A 14,787-nucleotide genomic window follows, 5' to 3' on the forward strand; every position below is an offset into this window, starting at 1 on the left:
TGTAAAGCCAAGAGACTGAATTCTCGCCAGGCAAGGTGGGGGCTCTTTTTTAACCGCTTCTCTTTCGCCCTCTCGTACAGGCCGGGGTCCCAGAACGTCAAGCCCGATGCCTTGTCACGTCTCTCGACCCGAGCCTGTTGCCAAGGAACCAGAGCCAATCCTTCCACGAACCTGTGTGGTTGGAGCGGTGACTTGGCAAATAGAGAAGCAGGTCAAGCAGGCAAACGGTGAGAGTCCGCCACCTAGTGGGTGCCCTGAGAATCGGTTGTTTGTCCCGGCTGAGCTGCGCCCACAGGTGATCCACTGGGCTCACACCTCACTGCTTTCCTGTCATCCGGGGGTTCGGCGGACCATGTTTGCCATCTCTCGGTGGTTCTGGTGGCGGTCCATGGAACGGGAGGTCCAGGAGTACGTCGGGGCTTGTTCGGTCTGCGCCAGGAATAAGACGTCCTCTGGGCCACGTATGGGACTTCTACAACCGCTCCCCATCCCCTCCAGACCATGGGCTAACATCTCCATGGACTTTGTCACGGGCCTCCCGGTCTCCGAAGGTAACACCACGGTTCTTACAGTGGTGGATAGGTTTTCCAAAATGACGAGATTCATAGCCTTGCCCAAACTGCCGTCAGCCAAAGAGACAGCTGAGATTATGATTAACAATGTCTTCAGAGTCCACGGTTTCCCTAGGGACATCGTTTCCGACCGGGGGCCCCAGTTCGTGTCATGCTTCTGGAAGGAGTTTTGTCGGCTTATCGGAGCCACGGCGAGTCTCACGTCAGGCTATCACCCGGAGGCCAACGGCCAGGCCGAACGCCTCAACCAGCAGCTGGAGACCGGTCTCCGCTGTCTGGTGTCCCAGAACCCCTCAACCTGGAGCCGGCACCTGGTCTGGGTCGAGTATGCCCTTTAATTCCCTGCCCACCTCGGCCACAGGGTTCTCACCCTTCAAATGTGTGTTTGGTTACGAGCCTCCTGTCTTCGCGGACCAGGAACCATCACCAAGATTATCGGGCTTGCAGCGGTTCGCCTTCGTCTGCCCCGGCCTCTTCGTGTCCACCCGACATTCCATGTCAGTCAGGTCAAGCCGGTGAGGGAGAGCTCCATGGTCCCGCCCCTCCCGCCCCCTCCTCCTCCTGAAGTGGTAGACGGGGGTCCTGTCTTCAAGGTCAAGAGGTTATTAGCTGTGCGCAACCGTGGTCGGGGCAAGCAGTACCTGGTGGACTGGCAGGGGTACGGCCCGGAGGAGCGTCAATGGGTCCCATCCCGGTTTATACTGGATCGGTCCCTGTTAGGATCTGTAGTTTGTGTCTTGTTTTGAAGTCCTTGTGTCGTCTGTCTCTCTGTGATTGGCTGCCCTGGCCCTGATTGTTTCCTCCTGTGTGATTGCTGGCCCCGCCCTCATTGTGTTCACCTGTGTCTCGTTCCCCGTTGTTCAATCACCTCCGCCTGCCTGTGTATGTAAACCCTGTTCGTCTCATTCCCAGTGTGGCTTCGTACTGTTTGGTCCGCGTTTTTTGTCGTTCCTGTCTGGTCTGGTTTGTGATTTTTGGAATTAAATATTAGTTTGTGCAGTAATGTCGGCATTTGGGTCCTGCTTTTTGAGTCGTGACAGAACGAAGCCAACAATAATGGACCCAGCCTTCAGTTTCCGCTGCACGGTTCCTGCCTGGCCAGCTAACGCTCATGTTCTTCTCGAGGAGATGTGGGAGTCCCTCCGGGCCCTGCAGTCAATGTTGGCGGTTCCTGTCCCCGATGTTCCGGTTCGAGTCCCCGGTGTTCCATCGTCAGTTCCAGTCCCCGGTGTTCCGTCACAGGCTCCAGTCCCCGGAGTTCCATCACCGGTTCCGGTTCCAGTCCCCGGTGTTCCGTCACCGGCTCCAGCCCCCGAGGTTCCAGTCCTCGGAGTTCCATCACCGGTTCCAGTCCACGATGTTCCGGCTCTAGACCCCGAGGTTCCAGTCCCCGGTGTTCCGTCACAGGCTCCAGTCCCCGAGGTTCCAGTCCCGGTGTTCCGCCGCCGGCTCCAGCCCCCGATGTTCCAGTCCCCGGAGTTCCATCACCGGTTCCAGTCCACGATGTTCCAGTCCCCGGTGTTCCGTCACCATTTCCAGTCCACGATGTTCCGGTTCCAGTCCCCGGTGTTCCGTCACCGGCTCCTGTCCCCGGTGTTCCGCCGCCGGCTCCAGCCCCCGATGTTCCAGTCCCCGGAGTTCCATCACCGGTTCCAGTCCACGATGTTTCGGTTCCAGTCCCCGGTGTTCCGTCACCGTTTCCAGTCCACGATGTTCCGTCCTGCCCGTCCCCGGTTCTCTCCATCCCGCCTCCGTCCCGGCCAGCCCCGATTCCCCGTGAACCGTCCCGTCCAGTCACAGTTCCCCATGTCTCGTTGCCCGGTCCTGGTCCCACAGAGCCCCCATCCCCAGACCCCGGTACCCCTGTGACTTCCTCTCCTGAGCTCGGTCCCCTAGCTCCCCGCTCATGTCCTCCGGCCCGTCCTCCAGAGCGCGCCCCTTGGCCTGGTGATTGTCCTGCGGCCCGCCCCCCGGACTGCTTCTGCAGCCTTGGTCCCTCCTCCGGCTCCCCTCCACCCACCCATGTGGAACGCTTGGGATGTCTGGAATTCGTCCCTTGAGTGGGGGGTACTGTTAGGATCTGTAGTTTGTGTCTTGTTTTGAAGTCCTTGTGTCGTCTGTCTCCCTGTGATTGGCTGCCCTGGCCCTGATTGTTTCCTTCTGTGTGATTGCTGGCCCCGCCCTCATTGTGTTCACCTGTGTCTCGTTCCCCGTTGTCCAATCACCTTCACCTTGCCTGTGTATGTAAACCCTGTTCGTCTCATTCCCAGTGTGGCTTCGTACTGTTTGGTCCGCGTTTTTCGTCGTTCCTGTCAGGTCTGGTCTGTGATTTTTGGAATTAAATATTAGTTTGTGCAGTAGTGTCGGCATTTGGGTCCTGCTTTTTGAGTCGTGACAGTCCCTCATAGAAGGACCATCCTGAACTGCCTGGGCCGTCAGGAGTCGGCCCTTGGGGGGGGGGGGGGGTACTGTCACACTGTGGTGAAGCTTGTCTTGTCTTGGGTTTTTGTCTCGTATCTTCCTGTTTTATTTTGAAGTCTAACTCTCCTCTCGTTTCAGGTCACTTGCCCTTCCTCATGTGTCACCGGTCTGATTGACTCCCCTGATCCCTGATTGTTTCCACCTGTTCCCCATTACCCTCATGTGCTTATAGTCTGCGTCTTCCCTCTGTCCTGTGCCAAAGTGTTTCGTCTCATTAGCCGCCAAGCCTTTTTTGTAAACTGAGTACCAACCTCGAAAGAGCGATTTTTGTTGTAGTTTTCATAGTCCAGCTTTTTATTTCTTAGTACCTTGTTTAGCCTCCACCTCTTAGGAGAGTTTTTGTTTGAATTATTAAACTCTGCTCACAGACGCCTCAGCATTTGAGTCCTGATTGGAATCATGGCCTGACAATATCAGTGGAAGTTGAAGGGTAAATCATATTTTATTCACAATTCCCAAATTATTTTTCCGGGTACCTGCTCTTTTTGTTTGATGAGAAGTAAAAATGCCTGTAAATAACCCTATGAAGGGTTTATTGTTTTGAGTTGTTTGACTGTTGATCATTTTCCTTATTGATTTTGATGTATGCCTTATATATTGTATTGTTTGAATAAATATAGATGTTTTATACTACTTCCGCTTAACAGATAAATCTGACTTTTATTTTGAAAGGTAAAAAGGAAGCGCATTTTTTTTTTAGGTTAAAATCCGAACTTTATGGTATAGATTACGGACAGGTCTGGGGGAACATCATTTTTTGTGATGCACGGTTGCCTAAATGTACACAGACTGGCAATGTTCAGCAGCTGTTTCAACATGGACATGTTGGTGTTGTGTCAAGTTAGGCACCTGTTCTGTCAGTTGATTGCAGATTAAAACAAATGTTTATATATATTTGTTTCTTTATTATCCTAAGTGTGAATTTCTTGACACTGAATTTTTAGTGCAGAAAAACAAGTTTTTATAAAATTGAATCTTATTTGCTGACAAAATAAATATTTTGAATTGCATTGTGGCTGTGATTTGTGATGTATAAAGATTAACATTCATCAATAGAGTATTAAGAAAATATACATAATTATAATAAGTAATGTAATATCATACAATTAAGTAATTGCAAATGAAAAAGTATAATAAAATCTATTTAGTTAATTCATAACTCTAAACGATAGATTTTACTTAATAATTTCATAACATTGAAATTACTGTTTGTGAAAAAGTTAAGAACTTTACTTAATTAGCTAAATAAATATTAGTTATGTTTAAGCATAATTAAGTAACAATTACTTAGTATTTTCATGGTTATTTAGTCTAAAATTAAGTATGTTATACTTAACACTGTCTAGTAGGATTTACTTAATCCTTCAAGAGTAAAAGTTACTTAGTTAGTGTTAGTGCAAATTGTTACGAGGATTTTATTAAGTAAATCCTACAAAGTTATTTCTTTGTGTGTGTGTGTGTACAACAGGACTTCATGAGAGAGACTTCCCCTGGAGTGAGAGCCTCTATGGGGGGGGGGGGGACAGAAGCTCACTCACACGCATGCGTGACGGAGAAGCTGTTGGAGGACTCCAGGTTGTCCACGTTGTAGTTGAGGTGGAACGGCTTCTCCGTGGAGTTCTGGTTGGTGTTGTAGAGCTGGACCGCGAACCGGAACGCGCTGTGCTCCTGCACCGTGGACCGCATGAACAGCCCCCCTAGGAAAGACCACATCAGACCACATCAGACCTCATCAGACCACATCAGACCTCATCAGACCACATCAGACCACCCATCGAGCAGCTTGTGGACCGGTTACCCTGGAAGCCCCCGCCCCCCTTATTATTATTATTATCATCATCATCATCATCATCATCATCATACCACCACCGCCAGCTCCATGTCTCCGCCGTGTCCCGGTACTCGTCCCGGTGTGAGCTGCGTCCCGTTTACAGAATCAGGGTTTTTTCTCCGGTAATCAAGTTTCTCTGACTGCGCAGCGCCTCGCGCTCCCGTTAGAAACGGAAACGCGTTGTCCACGCGCCACCGTCCGCAGCCCGTTAAGAGCAACCGGAGACACTTACCGATATTTATCTGATTGGGAAATCCTGCCGACGACCGGCCGCAGAGCAGCAGCAGCAGCAGCAGCAACCGGGCTGCCATGGCGGGGACGGCTCGGTCCCGGGGTCCGGACCGGAGGGCTAAATCGTAGGTTCCGGACCGGAGCCGCGCGATGGACCTCCAGAGGAGAGGATGCTCACAGTGCAGTGAGGCTCGAGCTGCAGCCCAGCTGCAGAGCTTTGTTTGTGCAACTAAGAGAGAGGGAGAGGGAGAGGGAGAGAGAGAGCGAGAGGGAGAGAGAGAGGGAGAGAGGGAGAGAGAGAGAGAGGGAGAGAGAGCAAGAGAGAGAGGGAGAGGGAGAGAGAGAGAGAGAGAGAGGGGGGGCCAATGGTGGTCAAACTTCAACTGAAGTCACATTTAAAATGAGCACGTCACTTCAGAACCTGGACCCATACAGAACCTCTAGCTCTCAGGAAGGTAGGGATACGGTCTCCGGAGAGGCGGACCTGGAGGAGGTTTGAGTCCCTGTTGGGGTTCAGGTTCTAGGTGCTCCCGTTCTGCAGAACGGATGGAGGCTCTACTGTAGGACTAGAACCTGATGGATGGGGGCTCTACTGGAGGACTAGAACCTGACGGATGGGGGCTCTACTGGCGGACTAGAACCTGACGGATGGGGGCTCTACTGGAGGACTAAAACCTGACGGATGGAGGCTCTACTGGAGGACTAGAACCTGATGGATGGGGGCTCTACTGGAGGACTAGAACCTGACGGATGGGGGCTCTACTAGAGGACTAGAATCTGATGGCTGGGGGCTCTACTGGAGGACTAGAACCTGATGGATGGGGGCTCTACTGGAGGACTAGAACCTGATGGATGGGGGCTCTACTGGAGGACTAGAACCTGATGGATGGGGGCTCTACTGGAGGACTAGAACCTGACGGATGGGGGCTCTACTGGAGGACTAGAACCTGACGGATGGGGGCTCTACTAGAGGACTAGAACCTGACGGATGGGGGCTCTACTAGAGGACTAGAACCTGATGGATGGGGGCTCTACTGGAGGACTAGAACCTGACGGATGGGGGCTCTACTAGAGGACTAGAACCTGACGGATGGGGGCTCTACTAGAGGACTAGAACCTGACGGATGGGGGCTCTACTAGAGGACTAGAACCTGATGGATGGGGGCTCTACTGGAGGACTAGAACCTGACGGATGGGGGCTCTACTGGAGGACTAGAACCTGACGGATGGGGGCTCTACTGGAGGACTAGAACCTGACGGATGGGGGCTCTACTGGAGGACTAGAACCTGACGGATGGGGGCTCTACTAGAGGACTAGAACCTGACGGATGGGGGCTCTACTAGAGGACTAGAACCTGATGGATGGGGGCTCTACTAGTGGACTAGAACCTGACGGATGGGGGCTCTACTAGAGGACTAGAACCTGACGGATGGGGGCTCTACTAGAGGACTAGAACCTGACGGATGGGGGCTCTACTGGAGGACTAGAACCTGACGGTTGGGGCTCTACTGGAGGACTAGAACCTGATGGATGGGGGCTCTACTGGAGGACTAGAACCTGATGGATGGGGGCTCTACTGGAGGACTAGAACCTGACGGATGGGGGCTCTACTAGAGGACTAGAACCTGACGGATGGGGGCTCTACTGGAGGACTATAACCTGATGGATGGGGGCTCTACTAGAGGACTAGAACCTGACGGATGGGGGCTCTACTGGAGGACTAGAACCTGATGGATGGGGGCTCTACTGGAGGACTAGAACCTGATGGATGGGGGCTTTACTGGAGGACTAGAACCTGATGGATGGGGGCTCTACTGGAGGACTAGAACCTGACGGATGGGGCTCTACTAGAGGACTAGAACCTGATGGATGGGGGCTCTACTGGAGGACTAGAACCTGACGGATGGGGGCTCTACTGGAGGACTAGAACCTGACGGATGGGGGCTCTACTGGAGGACTAGAACCTGACGGATGGGGGCTCTACTGGAGGACTAGAACCTGACGGATGGGGGCTCTACTGGAGGACTAGAACCTGATGGATGGGGGCTCTACTGGAGGACTAGAACCTGACGGATGGGGGCTCTACTGGAGGACTAGAACCTGACGGATGGGGGCTCTACTGGAGGACTAGAACCTGACGGATGGGGGCTCTACTGGAGGACTAGAACCTGACGGATAGGGGCTCTACTGGAGGACTAGAACCTGACGGATGGGGGCTCTACTAGAGGACTAGAACCTGACGGATGGGGGCTCTACTGGAGGACTAGAACCTGATGGATGGGGGCTCTACTGGAGGACTAGAACCTGATGGATGGGGGCTCTACTGGAGGACTAGAACCTGACGGATGGGGGCTCTACTAGAGGACTAGAACCTGATGGATGGGGGCTCTACTATAGGACTAGAACCTGACGGATGGGGGCTCTACTGGAGGACTAGAACCTGATGGATGGGGGCTCTACTGGAGGACTAGAACCTGACGGATGGGGGCTCTACTGGAGGACTAGAACCTGATGGATGGGGGCTCTACTGGAGGACTAGAACCTGACGGATGGGGGCTCTACTGGAGGACTAGAACCTGACGGATGGGGGCTCTACTGGAGGACTAGAACCTGACGGATGGGGGCTCTACTAGAGGACTAGAACCTGACGGATGGGGGCTCTACTGGAGGACTAGAACCTGACGGATGGGGGCTCTACTAGAGGACTAGAACCTGACGGATGGGGGCTCTACTGGAGGACTAAAACCTGACGGATGGAGGCTCTACTGGAGGACTAGAACCTGATGGATGGGGGCTCTACTGGAGGACTAGAACCTGACGGATGGGGGCTCTACTGGAGGACTAGAACCTGACGGATGGGGGCTCTACTAGAGGACTAGAACCTGATGGATGGGGGCTCTACTGGAGGACTAGAACCTGACGGATGGGGGCTCTACTAGAGGACTAGAACCTGATGGATGGGGGCTCTACTAGAGGACTAGAACCTGATGGATGGGGGCTCTACTAGTGGACTAGAACCTGACGGATGGGGGCTCTACTAGAGGACTAGAACCTGATGGATGGGGGCTCTACTAGAGGACTAGAACCTGACGGATGGGGGCTCTACTAGAGGACTAGAACCTGACGGATGGGGGCTCTACTAGAGGACTAGAACCTGACGGATGGGGGCTCTACTGGAGGACTAGAACCTGACGGTTGGGGCTCTACTGGAGGACTAGAACCTGACGGATGGGGGCTCTACTGGAGGACTAGAACCTGACGGATAGGGGCTCTACTGGAGGACTAGAACCTGACGGATGGGGGCTCTACTAGAGGACTAGAAACTGACGGATGGGGGCTCTACTAGAGGACTATAACCTGATGGATGGGGGCTCTACTGGAGGACTAGAACCTGACGGATGGGGGCTCTACTGGAGGACTAGAACCTGATGGATGGGGGCTCTACTATAGGACTAGAACCTGACGGATGGGGGCTCTACTGGAGGACTAGAACCTGACGGATGGGGGCTCTACTGGAGGACTAGAACCTGATGGATGGGGGCTCTACTGGAGGACTAGAACCTGACGGATGGGGCTCTACTAGAGGACTAGAACCTGACGGATGGGGGCTCTACTGGAGGACTAGAACCTGACGGATGGGGGCTCTACTGGAGGACTAGAACCTGACGGATGGGGGCTCTACTAGAGGACTAGAAACTGACGGATGGGGGCTCTACTAGAGGACTATAACCTGATGGATGGGGGCTCTACTGGAGGACTAGAACCTGACGGATGGGGGCTCTACTGGAGGACTAGAACCTGATGGATGGGGGCTCTACTGGAGGACTAGAACCTGACGGATGGGGGCTTTACTGGAGGACTAGAACCTGATGGATGGGGGCTCTACTGGAGGACTAGAACCTGACGGATGGGGGCTCTACTGGAGGACTAGAACCTGACGGATGGGGGCTCTACTGGAGGACTAGAACCTGACGGATGGGGGCTCTACTAGAGGACTAGAACCTGACGGATGGGGGCTCTACTGGAGGACTAGAACCTGACGGATGGGGGCTCTACTAGAGGACTAGAACCTGACGGATGGGGACTCTACTGGAGGACTAGAACCTGACGGATGGGGGCTCTACTGGAGGACTAGAACCTGACGGATGGGGGCTCTACTGGAGGACTAGAACCTGACGGATGGGGGCTCTACTGGAGGACTAGAACCTGACGGATGGGGGCTCTACTGGAGGACTAGAACCTGATGGATGGGGGCTCTACTGGAGGACTAGAACCTGATGGATGGGGACTCTACTGGAGGACTAGAACCTGACGGATGGGGGCTCTACTAGAGGACTAGAACCTGATGGATGGGGCTCTACTGGGACTAGAACCTGACGGATGGGGGCTCTACTGGAGGACTAGAACCTGACGGATGGGGGCTCTACTGGAGGACTAGAACCTGACGGATGGGGGCTCTACTAGAGGACTAGAACCTGACGGATGGGGGCTCTACTGGAGGACTAGAACCTGACGGATGGGGGCTCTACTGGAGGACTAGAACCTGACGGATGGGGGCTCTACTAGAGGACTAGAACCTGACGGATGGGGGCTCTACTGGAGGACTAGAACCTGACGGATGGAGGCTCTACTGGAGGACTAGAACCTGACGGATAGGGGCTCTACTGGAGGACTAGAACCTGACGGATGGGGGCTCTACTAGAGGACTAGAACCTGATGGATGGGGGCTCTACTGGAGGACTAGAACCTGATGGATGGGGGCTCTACTGGAGGACTAGAACCTGATGGATGGGGACTCTACTGGAGGACTAGAACCTGACGGATGGGGGCTCTACTAGAGGACTAGAACCTGATGGATGGGGGCTCTACTATAGGACTAGAACCTGACGGATGGGGGCTCTACTGGAGGACTAGAACCTGACGGATGGGGGCTCTACTGGAGGACTAGAACCTGACGGATGGGGGCTCTACTGGAGGACTAGAACCTGACAGATGGGGGCTCTACTGGAGGACTAGAACCTGACGGATGGGGGCTCTACTGGAGGACTAGAACCTGACGGATGGGGGCTCTACTAGAGGACTAGAACCTGACGGATGGGGGCTCTACTAGAGGACTAGAACCTGACAGATGGGAGCTCTACTGGAGGACTAGAACCTGACGGATGGGGGCTCTACTGGAGGACTAGAACCTGACGGATGGGGGCTCTACTAGAGGACTAGAACCTGACAGATGGGGGCTCTACTGGAGGACTAGAACCTGACGGATGGGGGCTCTACTAGAGGACTAGAACCTGACGGATGGGGGCTCTACTAGAGGACTAGAACCTGACGGATGGGGGCTCTACTGGAGGACTAGAACCTGACGGATGGGGGCTCTACTAGAGGACTAGAACCTGACGGATGGGGGCTCTACTGGAGGACTAGAACCTGACGGATGGGGGCTCTACTGGAGGACTAGAACCTGATGGATGGGGGCTCTACTGGAGGACTAGAACCTGATGGATGGGGGCTCTACTGGAGGACTAGAACCTGATGGATGGGGGCTCTACTGGAGGACTAGAACCTGACGGATGGGGGCTCTACTAGAGGAATAGAACCTGACGGATGGGGGCTCTACTGGAGGACTAGAACCTGACGGATGGGGCTCTACTGGAGGACTAGAACCTGATGGATGGGGCTCTACTGTAGGACTAGAACCTGATGGATGGGGGCTCTACTGGAGGACTAGAACCTGATGGATGGGGGCTCTACTGGAGGACTAGAACCTGACGGATGGGGCTCTACTGAGGACTAGAACCTGACGGATGGGGCTCTACTGGAGGACTAGAACCTGACGGATGGGGGCTCTACTGGAGGACTAGAACCTGACGGATGGGGGCTCTACTGGAGGACTAGAACCTGACGGATGGGGCTCTACTGGAGGACTAGAACCTGACGGATGGGGGCTCTACTGGAGGACTAGAACCTGACGGATGGGGCTCTACTGGAGGACTAGAACCTGACGGATGGGGGCTCTACTGGAGGACTAGAACCTGACTGATGGGGGCTCTACTAGAGGACTAGAACCTGACGGATGGGGGCTCTACTGGAGGACTAGAACCTGATGGATGGGGGCTCTACTGGAGGACTAGAACCTGATGGATGGGGGCTCTACTAGAGGACTAGAACCTGACGGATGGGGGCTCTACTGGAGGACTAGAACCTGACGGATGGGGGCTCTACTGCAGTTCATCCCATCACCACCAGGCTGCAGCGGCTCAGCTGGATGTTGATAATCTGGACCAGAAACTCTTCTTGTGTTTCCCCCCTTTCACTTTCTTTGTACATCCTTTCTGGACGTTTACTGCACATTCCTCTCGGAGCCATGAATGTTTCACGGCTCTTCCGGAGGGAAGTGCCCCACCGGGTCGTCCGTGTGATCCGATCCGCTGGGACAGAACCGCTGACTGCTCGCTCATCCCTGTGTCTGTCCTCCACAAGAACCTCATCCGCTTCCTTGGTTCTGACCAGCGGGGGCGCTGTGGCAGGAAGCAGCGCTCACATGCAGCTGATCCCCACTGAGGACAGTGAGTGGGTCAGCAGAGACAGAGGGGCCCCCGTCCTCTGGGGCCCCTCTGTCTCTGGGCCCAGCTAGTGAACACGAGCCTCACACCATCCTTCAGATGTCCAGCTCTGTAGAAGTCTGGACTCGCTCCGTCTCGGCGGGTTCTGCTCGGCGGGGCAGAACCACGAGTGAAGCCGAGTGCTGCGAGCGGTCCGGCTGCTCCGCGTGAACCTCTCCTCTGATTGGTCGGAAACAGGAGCGTTCAGAGCGTTTGGCACATTTATTGAACCCTCCTGTTACCTTTCGGGTCAATTTGACCCCAGGCTGTTTTTCAATGTGTCAAACAAATAAGAAATATCAACTTTTTTATTTATTTAAAGGGCTATTTAGGTAGTCAACAAACAAACATAAAGTACCTCACACTTAAACTTGGAAAACAATATTAATTCTAATAATTTTCTCGAGGTTTTAATTGCTGGGGTCAAATTGACCCAGAGGGTAAAATATGTCAGTAAATATAAAGGTAACAGGAGGGTTAAAACCCTTTCACCTGACATTTCAAAAGGTCAGGCTAATCAAAGAAGTTCCCCTGGAAGAGAACATGTCGCTCTAGCTGCTTCTTATGTCATCATCATCATCATCATCATCATCATCATCATCAGCTCATGGAGGAGCTGCAGTGTGGGAGGACAGGCTGTTATAGACCGAGTTTAATATTATTATTAGAAACACTATTCTATTAAACCGCTTTTCATACAACTCAGGACTTGACAGTGACTGAGTCCAGCCTCCGACCCGCTCTGAAAACAACTGACCGCCATGTTTGGTAACCGTGGCGACACATGCAGGGGTCAGAGTAAAAGGTGCGACGATGGGGTCTCTCCTCAGGTCCTTAAACGCCTCATCGGGTGAGAGGCTTTATGTTTACGATCCATTTGGGGATCAGAGTCCTAGAAGATGAGAACTGCTGTTCCTCCCAGAGAGCCGGCGCTGCTCCTCCTCAGCAGGAGCAGGAGGCTGCAACGCAGAGGAGGTTACATAACGATGACATCACCGGCAGCACGCCCCCTCACTGCAGCCCAGAGCGGCTCTGACGGCGAGACATTCCAGATGGAACGGACCCACGGGCCTCGAGTCCTCATGGACCTCGAGTCCTCATGGACCCACGGGCCTCGAGGACTCGCCTCGCCGCTCCTTGGAGCTCACATGCAGAGCGATGCCGTTTCTCTCTCCCTCGTCTGCCCACTTTAACCCTTGTGTTGCCTTTGGGTCATTTTGACCCGATTCAATGTTTCACCCTCCTGTTACCTTTATATTTACTAACATATTTTACCCTTTGGGTTCAATTTGACGCCAGCAATTAAAACCTCCAGAAAATTATTAGAATTAATATTGTTTTTCAAGTTTAAGTGTGAGGCACTTTATGTTTGTTTGTTGACTACCGAAAGAACACCGACATTAAACATTGAATGGGGTCAAATTAATCCGAAGGCGGCAGGAGGGTGTAATATTGATTCGGGTCAAAATGACCCGAAGGCAACACAAGGGTTAAGAAGAACTGTGATGTCCGTCTGGAGAGGAGCGACGTCACCGCGCTGCGGGAGGAAGGCGGGGCTTGTGTCCGGGGTGTTCCGTGTGTGTGTGTGTGTGTGTGTGTGTGTACGGTGTGTGTGTTGTGTGTGTGTTGTGTACGGTGTGTGTGTGTGTTGTGTGTACGGTGTGTGTGTGTGTGTGTACGGTCTGTGTGTGTGTTGTGTGTGTGTTGTGTGTGTGTGTACGGTGTGTGTGTGTGTGTGTGTGTTGTGTGTGTGTGTGTACGGTGTGTGTGTGTGTACGGTGTGTGTGTTGTGTGTGTGTGTACGGTGTGTGTGTGTGTTGTGTGTACGATGTGTGTGTTGTGTGTGTGTTGTGTGTACGGTGTGTGTGTGTACGGTGTGTGTGTGTGTGTTGTGTACGTTGTGTGTGTGTGTGTGTGTACGGTGTGTGTGTGTGTTGTGTGTACGATGTGTGTGTTGTGTGTACGGTGTGTGTGTGTGTGTACGGTGTGTGTGTTGTGTGTGTGTGTACGGTGTGTGTGTTGTGTGTGTGTGTACGGTGTGTGTGTGTGTGTTGTGTGTACGATGTGTGTGTTGTGTGTACGGTGTGTGTGTGTGTGTACGGTGTGTGTGTTGTGTGTGTGTTGTGTGTGTGTGTTGTGTGACCTGAAGTCAGTTTAAAGCTGTTCTCTTGGTTATTTACATAAAAACACACAATTAAAATGACGAGGAACCAACTTGTCTTGTTTCCTTTGATGAACACGTGTTCTAGTAGTGAGGAGGTGATGTTCTAGTAGTGAGGAGGTGATGTTCTAGTAGTGAGGAGGTGATGTTCTACCAGTGAGGAGGTGATGTTCTACTAGTGAGGAGGTGATGTTCTAGTATTGAGGAGGTGATGTTCTAGTAGTGAGGAGGTGATGTTCTAGTAGTGAGGAGGTGATGTTCTACCAGTGAGGAGGTGATGTTCTAGTATTGAGGAGGTGATGTTCTAGTAGTGAGGAGGTGATGTTCTAGTAGTGAGGAGGTGATGTTCTACCAGTGAGGAGGTGATGTTCTACTAGTGAGGAGGTGATGTTCTAGTAGTGAGGAGGTGATGTTCTACCAGTGAGGAGGTGATGTTCTAGTAGTGAGGAGGTGATGTTCTAGTAGTGAGGAGGTGATGTTCTAGTAGTGAGGAGGTGATGTTCTACCAGTGAGGAGGTGATGTTCTAGTATTGAGGAGGTGATGTTCTAGTAGTGAGGAGGTGATGTTCTACCAGTGAGGAGGTGATGTTCTAGTATTGAGGAGGTGATGTTCTAGTAGTGAGGAGGTGATGTTCTAGTAGTGAGGAGGTGATGTTCTACCAGTGAGGAGGTGATGTTCTACTAGTGAGGAGGTGATGTTCTAGTAGTGAGGAGGTGATGTTCTCAACACGTGACCACAGCTGGAGTCCCTGCTGCTAGCTCCTTATTCAGCCAACGTTAGCACGCAGCCGCTAACATGACCTGGATGTGTTGTTGCAATGCATTCTGGGAGGAGGAGGATGCTCAACAGTTAAAGGGTGTCAGTTAAAGGGGAGTTTACCATAAGGGGGGTTTCACATGGGAGGTTT

The 14,787-nt window shown here is 52.9% G+C and overlaps 1 protein-coding gene across 1 annotated transcript in view; it reads right to left on the reverse strand.

Moving 5' to 3' along the window:
* The window catches only part of LOC130210077 (glutamate receptor 3-like), a 61,180-nt gene extending 55,937 nt beyond the window's left edge, over positions 1-5,243 (reverse strand). Inside the window, exons 1-2 of the mRNA XM_056440059.1 lie at positions 5,117-5,243; positions 4,592-4,750 (exon numbers count right to left, since the gene is read on the reverse strand). Coding sequence (XP_056296034.1) covers positions 4,592-4,750; positions 5,117-5,195 — 238 coding nt within the window. The 5' untranslated portion in view covers positions 5,196-5,243. The remainder of the gene's footprint in view (positions 1-4,591; positions 4,751-5,116) is intronic.
* Between the last annotated feature and the right edge of the window lie 9,544 nt (positions 5,244-14,787).

The sequence above is a fragment of the Pseudoliparis swirei genome, chromosome 19 (assembly GCF_029220125.1).
Source record: "Pseudoliparis swirei isolate HS2019 ecotype Mariana Trench chromosome 19, NWPU_hadal_v1, whole genome shotgun sequence".
In the NCBI taxonomy this organism is placed as follows: Eukaryota; Metazoa; Chordata; class Actinopteri; order Perciformes; family Liparidae; genus Pseudoliparis; species Pseudoliparis swirei.